The following is a 24781-nucleotide window of genomic DNA, read 5'->3' as shown; positions in this document are numbered from 1 at the left end:
TACGAATTGAGCGAAAGATATTTTAGGATAGAAGGTATTAGGTTGTATTACACTAAATTTCCCAATGTTCAAATTAGCATGCCATTTCATCCAGACATTGACGAAAATGTTAAGTTTAAATGTCATAGGCATTGGTTTGTTGTTTATTCCATTTCCGAGGTGTACTAGTATACGAGTAAACTAAAAAAAGCGTGTATAATCATCCATGCAAGCACATATAACATTGTGTAAAGGTTGTGTCATGATAAGGTTATTGTTTATGAACGTTGTCACTACGTTAGTGCCTAAATGTATCTGTTATTATTTTTCACTAGTCATCATTCAAATCATGAGTACTTTAGAGCAACTACGCCGGGTAATCCCGTCATTAACCCGTTCACTGTCAACGCTGAAAGTACCAAATGACGTCGCCTGTGCCAAACGTGTAATTTAGCGCATTTCAAGAACGTCGCAAATTAGGAAATAAACGTATCAGTATGACATACGTTCAGTAAACGTTAAATAGTTCCCGTTTCTCTTAAGAGATTGTAACTCTTATAGTTTTAAATAAAAGGTAGAGGTTTACTGTTTTTAATTGAATAAAAGGGAAAGTTATGGAGTACTGGTGTAGCAATGTGTCATTATTTACCTGTTTTATTATATCATATTACATTTTGTATATCCATTATACTAATGTGTTAAATTCCATTTCTTATAAAGGAAAACATTAGCAGTATATTACTTTTTCTTATAATTACTATTCCTCTTGTTATTATCATAAGTATTATACTGAAGATACAACTTTTAACTGAAAATTGAACGTGATGTGTAGCTGTCTAAGATTCGTCATATGGCGCATTCCAAGAACGTCGCTTCATTTAGAAATAAAACTTTTAAATAGGCACTGACCACAACATTGAAACCTTATTCAGTATAAAACAAATCATTTTAACAGAAAAGATGTGTTTGTCTTTATCATTGAAATAAACTCGCACATGCTTTTCAAAGTAAATTTAAATCACATAATTTGCGATCGTCTACATGATATACCTTCGGACTCCACACACATTGACCAACCCAATTGCGTTCATACCCCGATAATGACATCAACCCCGCAATTCATTCCTTAATTAGTATCATAAAAAAATATTCAGATGTCTATGTTACCCTTCTCAAAGACATTTACTAGAAAATATCTTTATATAAATCACTAGAAACGCCATAAATTGTACGGATAATTAAGTTACTTGTCAACAACAAACGGGTGACGTGTTCAACAATTGAATTAGGGCATATATGAATACATACACTACATTGGCCACCTAGTTTTTATCATATTTTAGGAAAAGTATTCGGAGAAAAATACAAATAACCAAATATAAGGTTAAAACGATTTATTCCCAATACGTAAAACAAAACTTCATTAAAATATGATTACGGGAACAAACTTAACAGAGAGGGTTAACATTGACACCCTTAAAACAAAAACTGCAAGATCAAATCACGTCGTATTGATTTTTTCGAGCACCTCTGTCATTCCCACGTAGTGTGATGCGTGTCTAATCAACAAATAAAACATTGGCCCAGTCCGCCCTTGTAAATCGCAAATGTCGCCTGGCCCACAATCATCTTGCCTGCCTGTGCCTTGCGGTAAGAGTCGGAAGCCGAAGAGGACGACGACACCGCAAGCCGACGGCCCTTAGGCAATTGCGCACTGTCTGTGGGTGGATTGCGCGGTTGTGTCTGCCCACTGTATTACGGGCCGACGTCGCTGTCGTGGTAAAACGATCCTGAAGGTGGTCATTGACAATTTGAATGTCCTGTTGGGGAGTCGTCACTCTTCTTTTAGTTTTAGGGCTACACTTCCGGTTTGTACGAATTTCACCCAAAGAGTTTCAATACTGAAATGTCGCCTATTAAAAAGCCTGCAACCTGAAAAATAATAAAATCCACTTTAAGTTGATTCAAAGCTGAATGTTAATAAGATGCAATGTATTTCATTATACGACTGATCAGTCCGATATGACATAGGTATTGTATTGTTGACTACCCGTGGTTTACGACTGTTTTTACGTAAATAAGAATCACCTACAGATTAATATAAACAAATATGTTTCTGTCAATATTTTGCACTTAATAACAAATAATAATGGTGATAATTAAAGAAGTCCAACTTCAACACAAATTATTTATTTATGAAACAACGTTTCGGCCATTCGGCCTTCATCAGCAACGCGTTCAGTAAAGATGTTTGCGGCGAACGTTTGCTGTTTGGTTTCCCGCTTAACGTGTATGCGCTGCGTTGCAACAGAGATACAAAACAAAACGTTTGCGAGCGTTTTGTAAACGCTCGCCTTACTGAACGCACTGCATGTTGTATGTATAATTATAATGAACAGAAAATGACGTCAACATCAAATGACGTCAACGTTGATAACGTCAAAATATAGCATACATTTTTGCGCAAAATAATGTCTTATAGGATCTATAGAGATACAATTATACTGGTAAAATGCAATATAAATGCATAAACAAACATCAATAAACCAATATAAACTATGCAACATTAAATAGGTTAAAAACAGTTATAAACCAGATTAATTTTGTGATTTTTTTAATTCTGCAAGAAGAATTAAAACAAGAGATGTTAGTGAAACATTTATGCCCCCTTGGGAGCCAAATTGTTAGTAGGATTTGGACACTTAAATAAAATATGGACAATCAGAAAACCTTTTTTCAGCTTACAGTCACACTGACCTTGACCTTTGACCCACTGACCTCAAAATCAATAGGGTTCATCTGCTGGTCATGACCAATAAGCCTACCTAGTATGAGGTCCCTGGGTCAAAGCGTTCTCAAGTTATTGATCGGAAACCGTTTTTCATGTTAAGGTCACACTGACCTTGACCTTTGACCCACTGACCTCAAAATCAATAGGGTTCATCTGCTGGTCATGACCAATACACCTACCAAGTATGAGGTTCCTGGGTCAAAGCGTTCTCAAGTTATTGATCGGAAACCGTTTTTCATGTAAAGGTCACACTGACCTTGACCTTTGACCCACTGACCTCAAAATCAATAGGGTTCATCTGCTGGTCATGACCAATACACCTACCAAGTATGAGGTTCCTGGGTCAAAGCGTTCTCAAGTTATTGATCGGAAACCGTTTTTCATGTAAAGGTCACACTGACCTTGACCTTTGACCCACTGACCTCAAAATCAATAGGGTTCATCTGCTGGTGATGACCAATACACATACCAAGTATGAGGTCCCTCGGTCAAAGCGTTCTCAAGTTATTGATCGGAAACCATTTGGTATTCCGACCGACCGACAGACAGACAGACCGACCGACCGACCGACCGACCGACCGACATGTGCAAAACAATATACCCCACTTTTTTCAAAAGGGGGCATAATAATATTTTTGAATTCATACCATTAGGAATGACTGTGCCAAGAATGTGCATCCATTTACTCTCCTAATCGTTTCCAATTGTTCTCAGTTTTATCAATTGGCATAAAAGAAAAATCATTGATACTGTGGTCAGGAGCATTAAAATGTTCAGACACATTTGTATATGAATCTGGAAAATGCTTTATATCAAACTTATGACTGTTCATTCTCTGACTACATTTTTGTTGTGTCTGACCAACATATTGCTTTTTACATTTTTTGCAATTGATAACATATATAACACCTGTAGAAGAACAGGACAATTCATGATTTATCTTAAATTCTTTGCAATATATAAATATGTACTTGAAAATTTGTCATTTTCAAAAATAGTACAACAATGTGAACATCTGGATCTATTACATTTACACGGATGCGAAACAGTGGCTCCAGCTCTTTTTGGAGCTGTGTATAAAAAAGAGCCAATGACACTTCCGAGCTAGAGCAAAAGAACGGATATCATCGTAAAACGTAAGTATGACTCGTATTTGATCTAATGTCACAATTATGAGGGCTTATTTGAGAAATCGGGGGATGCAGTGCCATATATGTTTAATCTTCACACGTATTTCGGTTATTTTGTAAACATATATTGTTTATGCAGTTATAAAACCGATTCTCCCATCAAACACATGCATGTTTACAAACGAAAGTAGAACATTTTCACCAATTTTCAGCTGAATTTTACTCAAGCTTACATTTAAGATACAATCAGTATTATCGAATGCTTTTATTTTGTCGGGAATAAAAATGACCGCCTGTTTACCGGAATAAGCATGTTTATACTCTTTTTCTGGGTTGAGCTCTTTTTTTATACACAGCTCCTAAAAGAGCTGGAGCCACTGTTTCGCACCAATGATTTAGTAACGAACCCGTTAGTGACAACATTTGTAAGTTTAGAATTCACAAGTATAAACAAACCCTTTAAGACCATTCAAAGAAGATAAATTATAGTTAATTACAGTGGTAACATACTTTAACCTCTTGATATACATTGGTTTGTATTAGGTGCAAGTTCCAACCTAATGTCAATTTATTGTGAAAAAAATCCAATAAACTACAATGAACAGTTTTTATTTATTCTGACATTTGTCAAATACATACACCAGGTACAGTAAGTTTTGAGGATATCAATTAACAAATCAATTATTACCGAATGCTTCAGATGACTTTTATTATATATGTCAATGCAAATTTAACCCCAAAACGCCTTTTTTCAATAATGGTTGCCATGGTAACCAATTAATTTTCATTTATTTTCTCAATAATAATTGAGAATGGTTTTGAAAATATGTTGTTGTTATAATGTGGGAATTGTAGTAATGCATATTTATTGCATCTGTGAATACAAATGTTTCAATAAATTCTTGAACTTGGCCGCATATATGCATCAATTGGTTTGTAGTTAATGAGATCTTGGATAGTTTTACTTTTTGAATATCTGAGGAGTCCCCAATATTGGTTTATAATTTTACCAATGTTTGGTAATGATGGATTAAAAGTACACACAAAAGGAATAATGTTTTTTTCCGATGATTTAACATTTGGCTGCAAGGCGTCCTCTGCACTGATGGAAAATGTTTTCGAAACAGCTTCATCTATAACAGAAATTGGATAGTTTCGTGTATCAAGTCTCAATGCAATACTTAAAGTAGTTGCTGAGGAATCAACCTATGTGTGCTTGCACTCAAAACCTTAACCAGAATTTCTAAGTCTTATAATAAAGGACAATTATTTGCATTAAATGCAAACTAGAGTTATCTAATTTGGTAAATTAAGTAGGTTGGATGGTTGAGTACCATTGTATAAAGTCTCAATGCAATACCTCAAATAGTTACTGAGATATTAACCTATGTGTGCTTACACGCAAAACCTTAACCAGAATTTCTAAGTCGAATAAAAAAGGCCTATTATTTGCATTAAATGCAACTAAGAGTTATCTAACTTGGTAAATTAAGTAGGTTCGATGGTTGAGTACCATTGTATAAAGTCTCCATGCAATACCTCAAGTAGTTGGTGAGATATTAACCTATGTGTGCTTGAATGCAAAACCTTAACCAAGGGGTGATGCCGATGCCGAGGCTTGGGTGAGTAGTATAGCTCTACATATTCTTCGAATAGTCGAGCTAAAATTATTTTGCTTATATGGATGGACCATGATTTTTAGTAAAATCCATGTCATGGAACTTTGGGGAAAATAAAGGGTATTGCAAAAGTGCACTGGACCTAGATCAGTGACATGCATGTATTTTAAGGACAACATTTTTAAATGGTGAATATGTGATTTTTTTGTTTGTTTCAAGATATGCGCCTACTTGGGATTTCACCCCACATGTGACCTTGACCACAACACATTACTGAACTGTTTTATTTCAAAATATTCAAAGTAAAACTATTTTGAATAAAATAACACAGAATTGCACAAAATCCAGCAATTACATGGTTTGATTACTGTGACCTTCATTCATAACCAACAACATACAGTATAACAAGAATGGTTTGATTTCTGTGACCTTCACCACCAAACAACATATTGTATAACAAGAATGGTTCATATTCTTTGACCTTTACCATCAACAAACATACTGTATAACAAGGATGGTTCAATTTCTGTGACCTTCACCACCAAACAACATATTGTATAACAAGCATGGTTCATATTCTTTGACCTTTACCATCAACAAACATACTGTATAACAAGGATGGTTTGATTTCTGTGACCTTCACCACCAGCAACATACTGTATAACAAGAATGGTTCAATTTCTGTGACCTTCACCACCAGCAACATACTGTATAACAAGTATGGTTCAATTTCTGTGACCTTCACCACCAGCAACATACTGTATAACAAGAATGGTTCAATTTCTGTGACCTTCACCACCAAGCAACATACTGTATAACAAGTATGGTTTGATTTCTGTGACCTTCACCACCAAGCAACATACTGTATAACAAGAATGGTTCAATTTCTGTGACCTTCACCACCAACAACATACTGTATAACAAGTATGGTTCAATTTCTGTGACCTTCACCATCAAGAAACATACTGTATAACAAGTATGGTTTGATTTCTGTGACCTTCACCACCAAACAACATACTGTATAACAAGAATGGTTCAATTTCTGTGACCTTCACCACCAAACAACATACTGTATAACAAGAATGGTTCAATTTCTGTGACCTTTACCACCAAACAACATACTGTATAACAAGAATGGTTTGATTTCTGTGACCTTCACCACCAACAACATACTGTATAACAAGTATGGTTCAATTTCTGTGACCTTCACCACCAGCAACATACTGTATAGCAAGAATGGTTCAATTTCTGTGACCTTTACCACCAAGCAACATACTGTATAACAAGTATGGTTTGATTTCTGTGACCTTCACCACCAAACAACATACTGTATAACAAGAATGGTTTGATTTCTGTGACCTTCACCACCAGCAACATACTGTATAACAAGAAAGGTTCAATTTCTGTGACCTTCACCACCAGCAACATACTGTATAACAAGAATGGTTCAATTTCTGTGACCTTCACCACCAAGCAACATACTGTATAACAAGAATGGTTTGATTTCTGTGACCTTCACCACCAGCAACATACTGTATAACAAGAATGGTTCAATTTCTGTGACCTTCACCACCAAGCAACATACTGTATAACAAGTATGGTTTGATTTCTGTGACCTTCACCACCAAACAACATACTGTATAACAAGAATGGTTCAATTTCTGTGACCTTCACCACCAAACAACATACTGTATAACAAGAATGGTTTGATTTCTGAGACCTTCACCACCAAACAACATACTGTATAACAAGGATGGTTTGATTTCGGAGACCTTCACCACCAAACAACATACTGTATAACAAGAATGGTTCAATTTCTGTGACCTTCACCATCAAGAAACATACTGTATAACAAGAATGGTTTGATTTCTGTGCCCTTCACCACCAAGCAACATACTGTATATAACAATTGCTCTTTTGGATGACACATTGTCCAAATGAAGCGAACAGTTTTGCTGTATTTTCTTGTCACAGTAAATTAATATCAATAGCTTCAAGAGTGTTTATGCTTTGGCCATTACATAATTATCAAGGTTTTGCACACTGACAACCGCACTTTTAGACGCTATTAACAAGTTTTCAACTTTTCTCCAGATAAAGCGTTAAAACTATATATACAAGTTCTTTGTGTTTAATTTTCAGAAATAGACAACACAATTTGATTTTTTGTTGCTATATCTTTTTAAATTAATAAATAATAAATAAATTCATTAAAATGAGATTGTCTTTTTAAAAGAACAATTTTTTGCCAACTATAATGTTATTTTTCTTTGGCGCATGTTTAGAAAACATATCACATACATGCTGCTTCCTGAAGAGATCTGGGCTGTCACAAATTATGCTAGGAGACGTATCACAATTTTCCCCAGAGGTATCACAGCTGCTTGAATATATAACATGACTATTTACAACATCAATGTTTTCCCTTAGGCTTACTTCTTCACATTTATAAGGATTTCTATTTTCTTTGTCTTCTACAAAACTGTCAAACAAGTCACATGAACTATCACCTGTCTGATTCCCATCTGTCATCACTCGCCCTCCATCACTTTTCACCCCACATGTAGTATAATTGGTATATTTTGAAAGAACATCTACACAATTATATGACACTGACGGTCTCCTTAAGTCATTATCAATAACTAAATTTACATTGTTTTTAAAGCTATTTTTATCATTCATTGCACAGTCCTTTTCGTTCGTCTCATGGTTCAAAGTAGTTTGTATTTCTGAGAAAGAAGCAAACATGTCCCCAGACTGATCAAAGATTTCTTCCGTTGATTCAAAGTGCTTATGTTTATTCATTTCATTTTCTACTCTGATGGTTTGTGTCTGCTTTAAAAATTCAATCATTTGGTTATCTGGTTTATCTCTTGTGACTTCTGAATGTTCTGACAATCTTGTATTCAATGGGTTACAATGCTTGTTGTGAGCTTCTGCATCATCATTGCTGTTACCGGTACTTTCAATATTTAACTTTAAACATGATTTCCTTGCTGATTTTGGATTCTTTAAAGGGCTGCTGTTCATTTTCATTCTGATATCCATCAAATGGCAAGAGCTTACTCTTCTGAGTCTTTGGTCAAATTTCACTTTTCTTGGTGATTTCAGTCTTACCGTTGAAGAAACTCCTGGTACGTGCACATCATTTTTTTCTATTGTATAAGATTGTGATAATCCGATAACATAATTCTTTTCAGAAGGAGACACATCTTCGATATCCATTATGATACATTTGTCCAGTCCAGGAGTAATAGGAGCATGTTCAACACACTCATCACTTGTAAGAGGTGTGGACAAACATGGAAAGGAATAATCCAGACTCAATTTTCGAGCACAGTTCTCACTTTCTTCCTTTGTATCAGGTGTAAACAGCATGTCAAATATTGATCTCTTTTTGCTTTGATTTTGTGACACATCTGGAGTATTGAACACAGTACAGATTCCAGATTGCTTCTTTGTTGGCAATGCATCACTTGAATCATCAAAAAGATCTACAGAACCATTTGTCAAATCAGCAGCTCCATCATCAAACATATTTTCATGTATTTTATCACTTTTACCAGTTTTCACTGACAATTTAAAGAAATGAGAACTAACATTTTTGACAGTTACATTAGAAAGCTTCTGCGTCTTTAGCAAATCAGACACTTCTGTCCTATTGTTCTCATCCAAGCCTTTCAAGTCATCATTTAAAACATATTCTCCAACAAGCTTGTCATTTTCATGATCTATTTTGGGGTCTTTAGGTCTATAACACAAGAAATAGTCACAATAAAAACTGCTGTCATTGAATGATACCTCCTGTTGCTCAGACTGTACTGCATGTACATCTGGTTCAGAGGGACATTTTGAGTTCCCATGCAATACTTTCGAAAGATTTTCATCATGCCCTTGATGCACCCGTTTTTCCGAATGTTTTCCTTCTTCAATCGAACAAAGTGAAAATGAATCGAACATGCTGTCTGAGCCATATCTACTTTTTCTTTGACTTTGCTTTTCATCTTCATTCGACTGTTCAACTTCAACATTAACATTACTATTTATTTTTATGTTAAAAGTATCAAAGTCGATGTGAAGCTTGTTTGATTCATGAAGTGCAGCAAGTCTATCATTTTGAATTTCCTCATCAGTAATGTTATTGAAAAATGATTCAAGATCTTGTGTGTTTGGCTCACTATGTTTATTAACACTGGAAGATGTGTGGTCTGCTTCATAACTCTTTTGAACACGAGTCCTAATTGTAACACTTCTTTCAGTTTCTGCAAACTCCAAACTGTGTTCTCCTCTATTGATATCATTCAGAAAACTACCACTATTCATTTTCAAATTCAGGTCAGAATCATGCAAAGATAATCCTTCAAACGAGTCAAGAAAATCATCAAGCTTCTCTGACTCAGGCATTTGAGCAAAATTACCACCAAAACCTTTACAAGAAACACCAGTGGGTATGTCATTGTTGCATTCTGGCATGTTTTTTTCAAACTCAAAATCTTCAGTGTCTTTTTCCTCTGCATCTGACATGGGGTTGTCATGTCCTGACTCACTGTCAAAGTCATCATTTGAGAAGTCAATACCATTACATTGTGATTCAAAGTCTGTTGTTATGATGCAACTAGCAGGACACCTTTCTTTGTCATTGTAACCATCAGTTTTACATGTACCCCTGGGTGACAATGGAAGTAAATGTATGCTTCCTATATCACAAGCATGGAGTTGTGACGGAAGCATATTGCCAGATTTGTTTTCAGTATCATTTCTTCTCGTCTTACAATAGGTTGAATTGATGGATGTTACTTTTATTGAAATGAAGTCCTTCATAAATACATTTTGAGATTTATCCTGAGACATTATTCTTAGTGCATTTCTATGAGCTCTTCTTTTCAGCTCCTTGTCAATCGTTTTACATGTGCTAGAAAGGTCACACTCACTGTCAGTTGAAAAATTTAGTTTTTGAGTTACTGTTGTCTGACTGAGTGTTTTTGTACTTTCCTTGTTACTACTGATAGCTCTATCGGTTTCATCAACAACTACAGTGTCTGCTTCTGACTCTTCAAATGTCACAGCACATAAACAGTCATCTGTAGAAGACTTGCTGGAATTTTGAAATGCATGTAATTGTTTCACAGGATATTTTCTTTCTGACATCATCAGAGGCTGTATATTGGACGAATTAGAGCCAACTAAATCACTGTTTTCAAAGCTCAATTGCACTGATTCCTGTCTCGATTCAATTAAAGGTGTATAACAATAACTTCCTTGTTGTAATGATTTCTGACATTCTGAAGAATAGCATGGCTGTCTATGCTCAGAAACTGGGGTTGATTTGTAGCCATTCCTCAGCTGTTTCACCATAAGCCTCATGTAATCAGTCACAGTTGCATAGACACCCTCATTCCCTGCAATCATTTGTGTAGCAAGTGTGTGTGAATTATCAAAATGTTCTTGACTTCTTTCAATCTGACTAAATGTACTGCTGCAGCCCAATTTTCTTGCTGTTATAATGTCACCTAATGTTGGACTCGAAGTGGGACATTCAGCATTATGCTTGAATCCAAAGTAGAAGTATTTTCCAACAAAAGTACTTGCTAAGGCTTCAATTAGCATGGCAGAGGATGGATACCCGGACTTCTCTAAATCATCCACACTCCTGCAAAAATAGATATGTATAACAGTTAGTTAGGGCTGCAATGATATACCAGTATACCAATATATCGCGGTATACTGACTGAAGGTATTGAACTGCAGTATGATTTTCGTTTTATCAGTATATTGCAATATGCTTTCAGCAATACATTTTCCTGTCAGTACTAAAATACAACCAAGAATATCCGTTATATGATATAATACAAGAAATAATTGGCCTTGAAAATCTACACATATTTTTCAGTTATATACCATGTTGCAAGAATTTTTTGTAGATAAAAGTTTATGCATACAGAATTAAAGAATTTATTGATTCACTGATCATGACTGCATGAATACATACATGTCATGTGTGGGCACTTTATATTTAGTTTATTCTAATTTCTTTCAGCTCCATAGTGATGAAGGCTTATAAGTTATATAATCATTCATAAGTCTGTTTCTATAAAGTAGAAATCAATACAAAGGACCATTTTGACATTCTCATGCATCAGAGGTTTGATCATGATAAATCTGTGGTACGCATAGCATCATCACTCTGGTGAACGAGAATGCATTTTGAGGGACCAGGAGAAAGTCTCCCCTGGTTGTCAAATCGAAAACTCTTTGGCGAGAGGCAGAACATTAACCATTAGACAGCTTTAACACTCCTTACTTGTTGTATTTGTTATAGAGGAACTTATCTTTTAGATAAGTAGATCATTTATTTAAACCTCATAGCCTTATAATTGAGTCCAATTGAGGAGTATATACATGTAGCCCAATACAAAAACTAGAAGTAATTGATCACAATGTAGAACATACTAGAAATGTGTCCATAGGACACGGATGCCCCCACTTCGATTTTTTGTCACAGAAAATAAGCCATAATGATTATTCAGGATAATCTGCACATATAGGATAAGTTGAGTTGAGTTGGGTTTTACGGCATCGCAAGACTGTATAGGTTATATGGCCCCATTCAGGCAGGAAAAAACTTGTTGGATCCACATTGGACACATACTTTTCAAGAATTAGATTGGAAACATATATTTTTGAAGTATTTTTGGCAAAAAAGGGCCGTAACTCCTAAATGACTAAAGCGATTTCCATGACTATCGAACTTGATCAAGATATTATGGTCACAAACATGTGTTTAAAGTTTGGTGAGGATTGGACAAACAGTTTTCAAGAATTAGATTGGAAACATATATTTTTGAAGTATTTTTGGCAAAAAGGGCCGTAACTCCTAAATGACTAAAGCGATTTCCATGACTATCGAACTTGATCAAGATATTATGGTCACAAACATGTGTTTAAAGTTTGGTGAGGATTGGACAAACGGTTTTCAAGAATTAGATCGGAAACAATCTTCGGGACGTACGTACGTACAGACAGACAGACGTACGTACGGACAAGGGCAACCCTATATGCCGCCACTTTGTGGGGGCATAATAAAGACAAGAACCAGTTTAGAAAAAATAAAAACCTTTTAAAATCTGTTGCTGACTTTCCAAAGAATTTTTCAAGTATTTGCCCAAACAGTACAACACTTCCAGCTGAACTGCCATCAGAAATCTGGAGGACAAGTCGAAACCGCCAGTGCACATAGCCCTCCTCTAAGCTTGAGCAGCAACGCACACAGTGAAATCTTCAAAGAAATGCATTGTAAGCTTGTTCAATTTCATGTCTTTATCTACATAATGAACTGCATATTTATGTACATCGAACATACATTTTTTATACTATTTGTCCATACATGAAAAATCCCTGGAAATTAAAGATAACAATACTTCAATTTAAACCTTTATTATATTGGTTTAACAGTAGCTGCTAACATTTACTTTATTGTCCAAGAAATGACCAAAGTAGTTCTGCAATATAAAAAATGGTTGTAGGATCGAATCTAGATATTTAGAATTTTACACTTTTGGGTTTCTCTATAAAAGCTTATACAAGCAAATGTTGGCAGAAAGTAAGAATTGTTCTTGTCTTATCAGTGTCAACTTCCACACAAAATAGTGCCCAGATTCTAATTCTGTCAAGAACAAGGAATATCCTCATGGCCTCTCAAAATGGACACCCTAATGTGAATTAGCATATATAGCTTAAAATTCAGCTAAGGCCACATCAATTTAAACCAATAAAGTTAAAACCATGTAGGAGTACCTGTTATTGAGTGGATCAATCAACAGCTTTGTGTAGCAGTTCTGGCAGCTTGGGTAGGCAATGACAGGATCAACAATGTCTGTAACAATCGCCAGAAGTAGCACTCTATCACTCATTGTGAGCCCTGTTTGGAGAAAAAAGGATACATGTATGATTAAACAAAAGCATCATAAGCTGGTCATATGCTGATGCTCCTTTGTTCTCTCAGCAAGATCTTATTATAAATTGTTTTCACAGCAACATACCGCTAACTTGCATATAGGTCTGACAAAATCATCAATCACCGACATCCATGGAGAAAATATATTGCCATCAGAGTCTTCATCCTGTAAGTTTGAGGGTTAAGATCAAGATTGAATAGACGTGATTATCGTGACCATAAAGCTTTATATATCCTGACTGGTCACCATAATTATAGACATCACATTACCACTAAAAGCTTATAAATACAAAATAGCAGTGCTCCAGCTAGGCCTAAATAGCAGGAGAGAGCACCCTGCTGCCCTTTTTCCGCACCCTACTGCCTTTTACAATTCCCCGCTGACCCCTTTTGTTTGACAGAGCCCTATTTGATGATTATGAAATATATCTTTGATATCATTTGGACATTATTATTATAATTGTCAAGTCAATTTTCAGAAATAAGTACATTTGTATTAAAATAATACAGATACACATAATTTTGACACTTAAGTAAAGATAACAGCTAAGGTATTCATAACAAACTATTAGGATTGAAAGCAATAACAACACATACACAATATGATTTGAAAATTAACTCTTGCAGGTGCCCCATTAAGGATCATTCAATGCACATCAAACATGCCTATTCTGACGAGCACCCAGGCCTTTCTAAATCCTGGCTGGAGCACTGCATCATAATTGTATATACAGTTAAAATGGCTGCCAGAGAGAGTTGAACCTATCTTGTAAAACTTGTGTCGAATTTACCTTTAATATTGGAAAGTGTTTTTAAACTGCATGTCGCAATTGCATATATATAAACATATAAGTTTCAAAGAACATCTGCCATCAGTTTTGACTTGACGTGAGCCTTATTAGCCAAGAAGAGTCTAAGAAGTATAGTAAACCTAGGAGGAAAAGTGAGCCAGGTGTTAGTCCAAATCATTGTATGTTGAAGGACTATTTTATGATTTTTAATATGGCAAATCCTTCACGTACAAATTGATTTGTACCAAAAGTGGGTAGTTATTCCAATCGGGATTCAAGGTTTAAGCATATTGCATCTATAAAATATCATAAAAACAAGAAATATCACCAGATAATGTTATTTTATATTAGTTCCATACACAAACAAATAAATATCCAACAAATTTTGTTTGATGCGTTTTCCTTCATTTCATACTGTCAAACATAATGATATATATATGTAATGGTCCGCTGTAGGCAGTGGAGGTCTACAGCGGCGGAGGTGCTTTCATAATATTCCCAATAAAAACGGAAGTACGTTCATACCGGATGTAAACTTAGTTGGTAATATGCAAATTAGCAAAGCCCTGGCTAAGTGAGAATAGAGAAGTTAGTGTATATAAAGACCAGTGGACCCCTTCAGGGTCGAGCATGCTTTTCCCTGAAGGGATCTGTTGGTGTTTGTTTCATTACGCCAGAAAGCTCGGCTATCTGGTGTTTGTTTGAAGTCGCATGTTACAAATGGTGGCAGCGGTGGGATGATGACAACTGCCAGTACGGAGTTGCCTTACCCAGATTCCCAGACCAAGACTCGGGACGAGTCTTCTCGGAGGGGAAAGTAATGTAACGGTCCGCTGTAGGCAGTGGAGGTCTACAGCGGCGGAGGTGCGTTCATAATATTCCGTATAAAAACGGAAGTACATTCATACTGGATGTAAACTTAGTTGGTAATATGCAAATTAGGAAAGCCCGGGCTATGTGAGAATAGAGAAGTTAGTGTAAATAAAGACCAGTGGACCCCTTCAGGGTCGAGCATGCTTTTCCCTGAAGGGATCTGTTGGTGTTTGTTTCATTACGCCAGAAAGCTCGGCTATCTGGTGTTTGATTGAAGTCGCACGTTACATATACATGAAGGGCACCTGCAAGGCTGCGGTTCACAGTTATACAACAATCAGAACACTTCAGCCATGGCCGAATTGTTATGATTGTATTGACGAGGTCTATCTCGAAGCTTGCCGGAGATGGTCAAGTTTTTATGTTTGGAAAGATTGTCATCTGTGTCAGTCAAGTTTCGTATTATTGGAAAGGTAAATCCTGTGTTTTAATGCATTTAATGCTTGTTTTGAGCAAAATGGCTTTGCACTTATATGGTAAAATAGGAATATAAACCTTTATTATCTATTTCAAACATAAAATACTTCTCTAAATACAATGTCAATATTTTTTCAAAACCACCCTGTTTTTGCACAAACCCGGTTAGTCTAAAATAATAGACGTGTTATACGGGATTCTTCCAATCCCTAACGTCTAAACGGGAATGTGCAAAAAAACGGGGGTGTTTTAAAAATATTGAAATTGTTTTAAGTGAAGTATTTTATAGTTGAAATTGATCATAAAGAGTTAAATTCATATTTTACCATGTAAGTGAAATGTTATTTTGCACTAAACAAGCATTTAATGCATTAAAACAAGTTGTTTACCTTTCCAATAAAACGAAAGTTGACTGACACAGAGAACAATTATGCAAAGGGGAACAACTCGATACAATCGTAATAAATCGGCCTCCTCTGACAAAGCTTCGAGATAGACCTCGTTATACAATCGTAACAACTCGGCCATGGCCGAAATGTTCCAAGCGATTTAAAACTGTGCCCTGAAGCCTTGCAGGTGCCCTTCATGTATATATCGTTATGTTTTGACAGAATGAAAAGAAGAAAAGCCGTCAAACTCATAATTATAAGTTGGATATTTTTTTGTGTTCGTACGGAACTAATATAAAATAACATTATCTGGTAATATTTCTTGTTTTTATGATATTTTATAGACGCTATATGCTTTTAACCGCTCGAACCCTCGACATCCAGAACACTAGCAAAGCCAAACTAAGCTAGCCCGGCGGCTGGTTCTAACCAACATATACTTAAGTAGCTTGGACCAGAGATTGAAGTGCTTTGTTTTAAATAAAGTTGAACCGTGTACTGGCGTGTAGCTAAGGAAAGTTTCCAAAACCAAGTTTCCAGTGACATGAGGACCTATTTCACTTTTTTGATAAATTAAAATTTTCTATAATTCAAAAGAAATTAGCATTTCCTAGCATACGGGAAATAGCAACCTATATTTTATTTTTGACATGTCACGAATTGGAAAATGGCGTCGCGAAAATATATTGTAATTATTAAAATTAGTTTCATTCCGTCCTTATAAGCAACATGTTAACGTAGGTAAACATACACAGAATTTTTTTTTACATCCTTACAATTTCAGGTCTCATTTTCCATTGGAGAAATATGTATTCTGTTTAATAAGAATGTTGATAAAAACAGAATCAAATTGAGCTTGCCGCTTTACAGCATTATTTATTGTTTGTCGCAAATACCTTCAATAAGTAAGATCAATTAATAATATGAAGAATTACACGTTTTCATCAATATTTTGATTCATATTTTCAATATATATAATATAGAAATAAGTAAACTAATACATGTATGTTTTTATTTTTTGAACTATTACGACACTGTAGACCGTAAACATGTAAAATTGGCGCCAAAACGTCAAAGTAACTGTGTGTTTAAAATTCATTTTTGTTAGCTGAGAAAAGTAAGTGTATACGCTTTTCAATCATAAAGTGATTAGCAAAAAAAAATATTTTCTTTACAATAGCTGACATAGATTTTTCTGTATACCACCACCAGGTAGTCGAAATAATTGTACGTTGACGGATTTTTTTACGACTTTTGATATGGCAAATCCTTCACGTGCAAACTGTTTTGTACCAAAAGTGGGTAGTTGTTCCGGTCGTGATTCCGGGTTAAAGCATCCATAAAATATCATAAAAGAATAAAATAAATATTAGTAGATAATGTTATTTTATGTTAGTTCCGTACACAAAAATTACTGCAGTTAATAACAATGTGAGAAAATCTTGAAATTCCTAAGTATGCTTGTTTACCGTGAAGGATTAGCCGGTTAAGTGCTGGCGATTGCTGGATCGTGTTGATTTTGTAACGGTCCGCTGTAGGCGGCGGATGTGCATTCATCCTAGCGAATCGACGACAATGTGTATCGGTCAAGGGATGTACATCAGATTGGAGAAATGTTGATAGCGGTGTGCCACAGGGTAGTGTTTTAGGACCTGTACTTTTTATCATTTACGTGAATGATATCACAGAGGTAGTTAACTCAAGTATCAAGGTGTTTGCTGATGACACGAAAGTGTATGCCCCAACAACAGATTCCGACAACCTTCAGGATGACCTGAATTCATTGTGTGATTGGGCTAAAAAGTGGGAGCTTACATTCAATGTTGATAAGTGCAAAATTATACACTATGGGTATAATAATCCTGAAAAGAAGTATTTAATGAACAATATACCTTTGGAATCTGCTACAGAAGAGAGTGATTTAGGAGTATTGTTTGAAAGGGACTTGAAATTTCATAAACACATATCTACAAAGATAAACAAGGCAAACAGTATATTATCTATAATCAACAGAACTTTTGATTTCATGGATAAGTACACTTTCATGAAGTTGTATACAGCTATGGTCCGACCCCATCTTGAGTTTGCGAATGTGGTTTGGCACCCATATATGAGAAAAGATATTGAAAGTTTAGAAAGACTACAAAAGAGGGCTACAAAATTGATTCCATCTCTAAAAGATATGTCATATGAAGAAAGGCTCAAGCAGTTAAAATTACCCACTCTTGCTCATAGAAGAATGCGTGGAGACGCTATACAGACTTTTAAGATTGTAAAAGGTATCGATGATTGTGACTTTGAAAGATTCTTTTGCTACGCTTCATCAACAAGAGGGCATAACTTAAAGCTTGAAAAACCCAGATTTAGGACCACTTTCTGCCAGCACCAGTTTTCTCGTCGTGTTATACAAGTGTGGAATGACTTGCCTCAACATGTGATAGATGCTGAAGATGTAGAATCATTTAAAGTAAGGTTGGACCGCCACTGGCAAGGAGACATGCTGTACCAGTTTTGAGACCTGTATCAAAGTTGTCTATGGACAGCTGTAATTTAATCATATATACTCATAACTGTTACCAACAACCTTTACACGATAAGATTTTATGAGCTCCGAAGATAGATCGTGACGAAACAAGTTTAGACGAAGAGGGGTTTAAAAAGGGCACAAGTCCTTATACAGAACCCAAAATCATCCTACAGGTATCCTACAGGTATACTGTAACGGTCCACTGTAGGAGGCGGATGTGCGATCATAATAACATTCCGTTATAAACGGAAGTACGTTCATAGAATGGATGTTTACTTGGTTGGCAATATGCAAATTAGCAAAGTCCGGGCTCAGTGTGAATAGAGAATTTAGTGTAAATAAAGACCAGTGGACCCCTTCAGGGTCGAGCATGCTTTTCTCTGAAGGGATCTGTTGGTGTTTGTTAGGCTCGCATGCTACAATTTATTGACCTCGAAGCGGAACTCCGGGTATTATGCATCGCTACTACATTGCTACTGTTGAATTAAAATGCTTACATTTGAAGTTATTTTGTTTTTGAAAATCAGTCAATCATTCTCATATTTGTTTGTTTTGCCTTGGTAAAAATAAAGAAAACATATTCCATAAAAGTACAATTTTATTTTGTTTGGCTTAATTAATTTACCTTTGAACATGTTTGTAGTTTCAACATTAACCTTCATCAGCATCGTCAATTGCCAGTTGATATCCACACTATTTCTGCGTTCTAGATAATAGTTTCATTGCATTGTTATTAAAGTATGAAGGTAAGTCATGTTCAGGGGGGTTTAAAAATTGCCGATTTAATCTGTGAAGCTATTGTTGTATATTTTATGAAAGTAACAGTGGTAATATGAATATTTTGTATTTAAAGATTAATTGAACCATTTCTTCCTACCGTAATTCCCCGACTATAAGGCGATCCGCTTATAAGACGACCCCCTAACTTTGCCCATGAAATCTGGTGTTTTTGTCTCGACTCGTTTATAAGACGGGGTCGATTTTTAAAGCAAATCCAGCACTTGAAATTCTCCAAGTCTGTGATAATGTTCAAGCTTAACAGTCAGTTATCAACTAAATTTTGTTCATTTGCTTAGGATTATTGATTTTTATTTTCCGATCGTATGGTATGTTTTAACCAGCCTTGACGCAATCTTGGGAGTTGAATGGGTTTATATGGTATTTGATTGACCTATTTAAATACAAACCATTGCTGTGCACCTTTGATCTTTACACAGCTCGTGCTGTGACAACAGAAATTTCACCATTTGATCTGCAGCCGACAAACACGACACATTCCATTACATGTGTTAATAAGTTAAATTTTTGCAGGTATTTGTTTGGATTGCAGTTGATGGGACTTAAATTTTGAGAAATAAATAACCATTGATGTTATTATTTATGTGGATAAATTAATGAAATGTGTATTGAAATCTGCCAGTTACATGTATCTGCATGATATACGCAAAGCCTAATCGTTTTGGAAAAAGTAAGTTTTATTTACGACATAGAAAAAATAACAATTCATTTTTTTTTTAATATTTTTTGTTCAAAATATTTTTATTTTAAAGGTAGCAAAATATGTCTCCTGTGATAAACAACGTGTTTGGAACGATAACAAGCGTTATATAGAATGTTCATCGTAGCGAAACAAAGCAGATGGTCGTCTTAATCCAATGGGTGTGATCGTGTCACTTTTATTGGGGTGTCATCAACAGACAATAAATCAGTCAGTCGAATACCGTGATTTTTTTATGCAATTTACAGCCTTCTAAAGGCTGTTTCCCCTTGCGAAAACTGTCTATTTTCCCAAAATTTTATATTTTTTTCCCAATTTGATAAAAGCAGGTTACATTCATGATTAAAAAAGCAATGAATTTCTATAAATATAAACAAAATCTTGACAAGAATACCTGTTTCACAGCATAATGTATGCATGAAAAAGTTTTTAAAAAATGTATATTTTCCATTTGGTAAGCTATTTTGGCCTGATTTTGTATTTTTCCCAATTTGCAAGGTACAGGCAGTAAAAATAATGCCAAAAAAATCACTGGAGAAGTTGATTGAATATACATAGAAAACAGTATGTTACTGGGATTTAAAGTCAAATAATTTAAATATAATAATGCATTAAAACTAGATCAAAAAATGGACATCAACCTATATTGTGCGCCATTAAGGGATTACCAGTCTCATCATGTGCAAGTAAGTCTGAAAAATACTGAAAGCACACAATGAGAGAAAAGTATACACATAAATTAAATACAGTACTGGAAGAAATTCTTATTGGTTTCCTCAGAGTTTCGCGGTGTCTACACCTCTGAGTAACGCAGCAATGGTATTTCTTCGGTCTACTGATTGTTGGCAGGTGTGAGAGTGTTAACACCATTTAAATCAGATAGTGTAAAAGAACATTTCGTCCGCAACGCCGAAAATCTGCATAGTAAAACAAAAAGTGGTAGTTCCGCGAGGAATTTACTGAATACAGATATAAATTTAGTCAGTACTTGAGCAATAAACAGTAACTTGGAAGCAAATCTTTTTCAAATGGAGAGTAGATCATCTTGTTCACTTTTTGAAGATTTTTCATGAAATCTTCTTGATCATCTGATTTGTTGTCACATGATTGAGATTATTATATATTTGGGTTTTTTTCGAAACAATCAACTTCAGCTCTTTGTTTATACCCAACGGATATTCCGAAAACTTCGCACGATTTCCAGGCGGTACGGAAATTTCCATTGGACCGGTGCATTTATACCCAAACATGAAGAAGCGTTTTCATTTGATGGCTTTGGATGTAATTAGATGGATTTCAAATGTTGACCGAAAGTGAAAGTAGAATAAACTCAACAAAAAAACAACATTTGATTCAGATAGATAAGCGCCTTAATCATCCAGGTTTAAACAGAAGGGATGATATTATTAAGCTACTTATGGAAATGCATGCAAAAGGATTGCATGTCACTCTATATAAAACAAGTTTTAGGGCTGAATTTTTTGTGGTGTTTTCATTATTTTGTAATTAACGTTTTCAGAGTTAATCTTTGGATTTTTTTCTCATTTTGTAAGAACTGTAGCAGGAGCCAGAATAAAAGTTGTATATCTAGATAGATATTGCATGTTTGAGTCAGAAGGAAAAGTTGCTGTTCATTCATTGAATAACTTAATATTATAAATTATTATTCTTCTTGGTTACAGGGCTTGCATAAGAATGGATCCAGAGTTTGATGATGAGGGCGATGATTTGATCTCATCCTTTTTACTTCCTGAAGAAAAAACAAAAATAGTGAAAAACATTGGTTTGTATTCTTTTTATTACTGAGCACTGATGTCCATTGTACATGTGCTTGTATTTATGTCTACTGTCATTGTGTTTCAAAATTTAAAATTAATAGAACCTTTTTTTTTGGTTTAAGAACGATTGTTAAGAACTTTGTCAAATGAATTACTCACATGTAATCTACAGATGAAAATAAAGAAAACTGGATAAAGTCAGTTAGCCTACCGAAGGAGTTCCCTTTCCCATTTGAGCCCTACGAGATACAGAAGGGCTTTATGCAGGGTTTGTACACTTGCCTGGAGCAGGGACGGGTCGGAATCTTTGAAAGCCCTACTGGAACTGTGAGTCAAAGTGATAAAATTAAAAACGAAAATTATGTTGTAGAAATACTTTCAATTTAATGTCTATCTGATTGAACTTTGCTTGGATTTGGCCATAACAAACTGTAAATTGCAATAGTGTATACTTGTGGATCTACGCAAGGCAGGCCTGTATAGATATATAGATTTATTAACAGGCATAATGAAAACGTTCCGATGGTCCTGACCAGTAAATTTGGACTTGGTTCGACTAAAATTGTAAGGAGTTTGGTCTGTCTGACAGACAAGTTTCATGTACAGATCTATTAAATAATGAAGATGTTAGGTTCTGTTTTAAAAGAAAACTATTTGTTTACTATCCCGTTGTCTTAAATTTGGTAGAGTGTTGATGTAGGCATGTGTACCGACGGAGTCAAACATCACGCAACGTGTACCTCCCTTGGCTGTATATTACATATTACTTCTGTTTATTGTGCTATGTTTTTGAAATGCTAAACAATTAACTTAACGTTTGCCATAAGCATCGCAGATTTTATATGACATTTCCAAATGTATCAAATTTTCTTTCAATCCGACAAATTTTCAGATGCTGTCGGACCGAATAACTGACACTTAATTTAAATTTCATGATGTCTGCATTAAGTTTAATTGCAGTTTTCTTTCAGGCTTATGTATCAAAGAAAATAATATTTATGATAATATTTCCGAAATGATCTACTGAAAAAGAATACCAAAATGAAATGATAACTTAGTACTTACTTACGATATTTCATTCCAAATTATCAGGGGAAATCTTTAAGCCTGATATGTGGGGCTCTACGCTGGCTGAAGGATTACCAGGACCAACAAAAGAGGGAACTAGAACAGCTGCTGTCTGGGGACACAAGCAAGAGGTTGGTACACTGTATTGTTTATACGTGGGCCCTGGATTATTTTGATTTTCTAATGATTAACAAATGATTAACAAAAAATGCTGAATTAAAAATGATAAAACATTTATTGAAGAAGGTTTATTTATGTAAAAGAAGTGTTTGGCAGAAGCTGCATGTGAATTAAAACATGTAATGGCTGCATTGCATATTTACTAATATTTAAAGGAACCTCAAAGCAGTGGTCAAAATTAGCACAAGCCTACAAGCCCTGCTCTGGTAAAATGCTTTCTGGGCTTTCTCATATAGCAGGGCTTGTTTAGAAGTTTGCTGCCGTTAGCAACAAAAATTAAATGAGCTTGTTAGCCCAAAAGTCTTATTGTAATTGATTGATAATGCATGTAACACTGAATGTTTGAAGGCATCCCATTATAATACAGTGAAACTGCGTTCCCTCGAACAAGCGGTCGCTCGAGAACCGGCGTTCCCTCGAGGTCGGAGCTTGGTCCCAAACTTTTTTCCTTCTATTTTCATATAAAATATACCCACGCTGCCTCGAAACCTCATTATGTCGAGCAGTCGAGCAATATCCTCGGTCCCAAGTACACAAATCGTAATTGTCAAACACCTGAGAAATCTAATGAAGGACCCATTACTTATACCAAAACACCAACACGCCCACTCACGTCCTTTACAGGACAGAATCGGTGTCTTAGTAAACAGAAAGATATTTCATATCAAACTGGAAAATTGAAAATCGGGTCGCTCGAAACATCGGTTCCCTCGAGGTTTTGTCTCGGTCCCTGGCGACCTCGAGCGATCGCAGTTTTACTGTATATGTATCTTCTTGACAGTATTCCTCCCATAATTATTTGAAGGTGTGTTGGTGATTACGGGTTGGTTTGAGAGGGGTGTCCCCTATTTTGTTAGAAATTGTTCTGACATCATTTTTCAATAGTTTCAGATTGTTAAAGCATTTAAAGTTAACAGAAGTCCAGTCTGATGTTCATTAAATATGTTTTGGACTACCTTATTTTGAATCTGGACATTACAAAATTATCACAATTGTACATTAAAACTGTATCCAAAAGTGTTGTCTTTTTGCAAAGACTAATGTTTGCCATTCTTAATATTGAACAAAAAAATCCTTATGTTATTAAACAAGTTTAGCCGTTTTTGAAGTACCGTAAATGCAACTCATCACAAACTTTCTTCCTAACCCAATTTGCACTGACTTTAATGAAATTTATAACACCTCACTTATTTGTTTTCCTTTAACAGTAAATGTCCAAAAAAAACCTAAAAATGCCATGACATCCCTGAATAAGCTTATACTGGCTTGTTGCTTGACCATTGGAACACAGGCAGCAAACAACCAGATTTGTGACATTTTATGACATGTCATGTACTAAAAATAAGCATGTTTCAGCAATGAGTCAGCCTAGCACTGGTGCCCTATACAGGCCTAAGGGAAGCAGTGCTTCTTGAGTGCAGTGTACTTTAAGCAAGCCATTAATAATTGTTGTCGTTAACATTTCATATTCTTTATAGTTTAATACCTTTATTGTCTTTCAGTGATGAAAACAAGGAAAACAAGAATGGCAACAGTGCAGATGGAGGTAAATGGAATCATCATACTGTTTACTTAGAAAGTGGACTAATGTCTTGTTAAGGAAGAAATTATGTTAAATGGGAGTGAATGACCGTTCATACTGAGATTGCAATTTATAGTATTTAGAACATGCTGCAGGAAACTCCCATCAGACTTGACTATCAAAATTTGTTTAGGTCCATAGTAAAATATATAGCACTGTGTTATGAAAGAAGTATGAACGTCTGGTTTTAAAAACAATGGAATTA

The 24781-nt window shown here is 35.3% G+C and overlaps 2 protein-coding genes across 4 annotated transcripts in view; one reads left to right on the top strand and one right to left on the bottom strand.

Annotated features, from left to right (window-relative positions):
• Positions 1-4512: 4512 nt before the first annotated feature.
• Positions 4513-16805, bottom strand: LOC128227796 (uncharacterized). Of its 3 annotated transcripts, none has more exons than XM_052938653.1 (5): positions 16695-16805; positions 13314-13437; positions 12634-12795; positions 7821-11169; positions 4513-5033 (listed from the first exon to the last, which is right to left on the bottom strand). In XM_052938653.1, the coding sequence occupies exons 2-5, from the start codon at positions 13427-13429 to the stop codon at positions 4899-4901; spliced, it is 3762 nt and encodes a 1253-aa protein (XP_052794613.1). In that variant the 5' UTR covers positions 13430-13437; positions 16695-16805; the 3' UTR covers positions 4513-4898. The 3 variants fall into 3 exon arrangements, with proteins under 3 accessions (XP_052794613.1, XP_052794612.1, XP_052794615.1); XM_052938652.1 differs by having other exon boundaries at positions 16720-16805; XM_052938655.1 differs by lacking the exon at positions 4513-5033 and having other exon boundaries at positions 7635-11169; positions 16720-16805.
• A 189-nt stretch (positions 16806-16994) lies between these two features.
• LOC128227797 (ATP-dependent DNA helicase DDX11-like) overlaps positions 16995-24781 on the top strand; it is a 48958-nt gene continuing 41171 nt past the window's right edge. Inside the window, exons 1-5 of the mRNA XM_052938656.1 lie at positions 16995-17060; positions 21651-21751; positions 21919-22073; positions 22839-22945; positions 24497-24540. Coding sequence (XP_052794616.1) covers positions 21664-21751; positions 21919-22073; positions 22839-22945; positions 24497-24540 — 394 coding nt within the window. The 5' untranslated portion in view covers positions 16995-17060; positions 21651-21663. The remainder of the gene's footprint in view (positions 17061-21650; positions 21752-21918; positions 22074-22838; positions 22946-24496; positions 24541-24781) is intronic.

Source organism: Mya arenaria, chromosome 3 (assembly GCF_026914265.1).
Source record: "Mya arenaria isolate MELC-2E11 chromosome 3, ASM2691426v1".
NCBI lineage: Eukaryota > Metazoa > Mollusca > Bivalvia > Myida > Myidae > Mya > Mya arenaria.
This window is presented reverse-complemented; position numbering and strand designations above follow the sequence as displayed.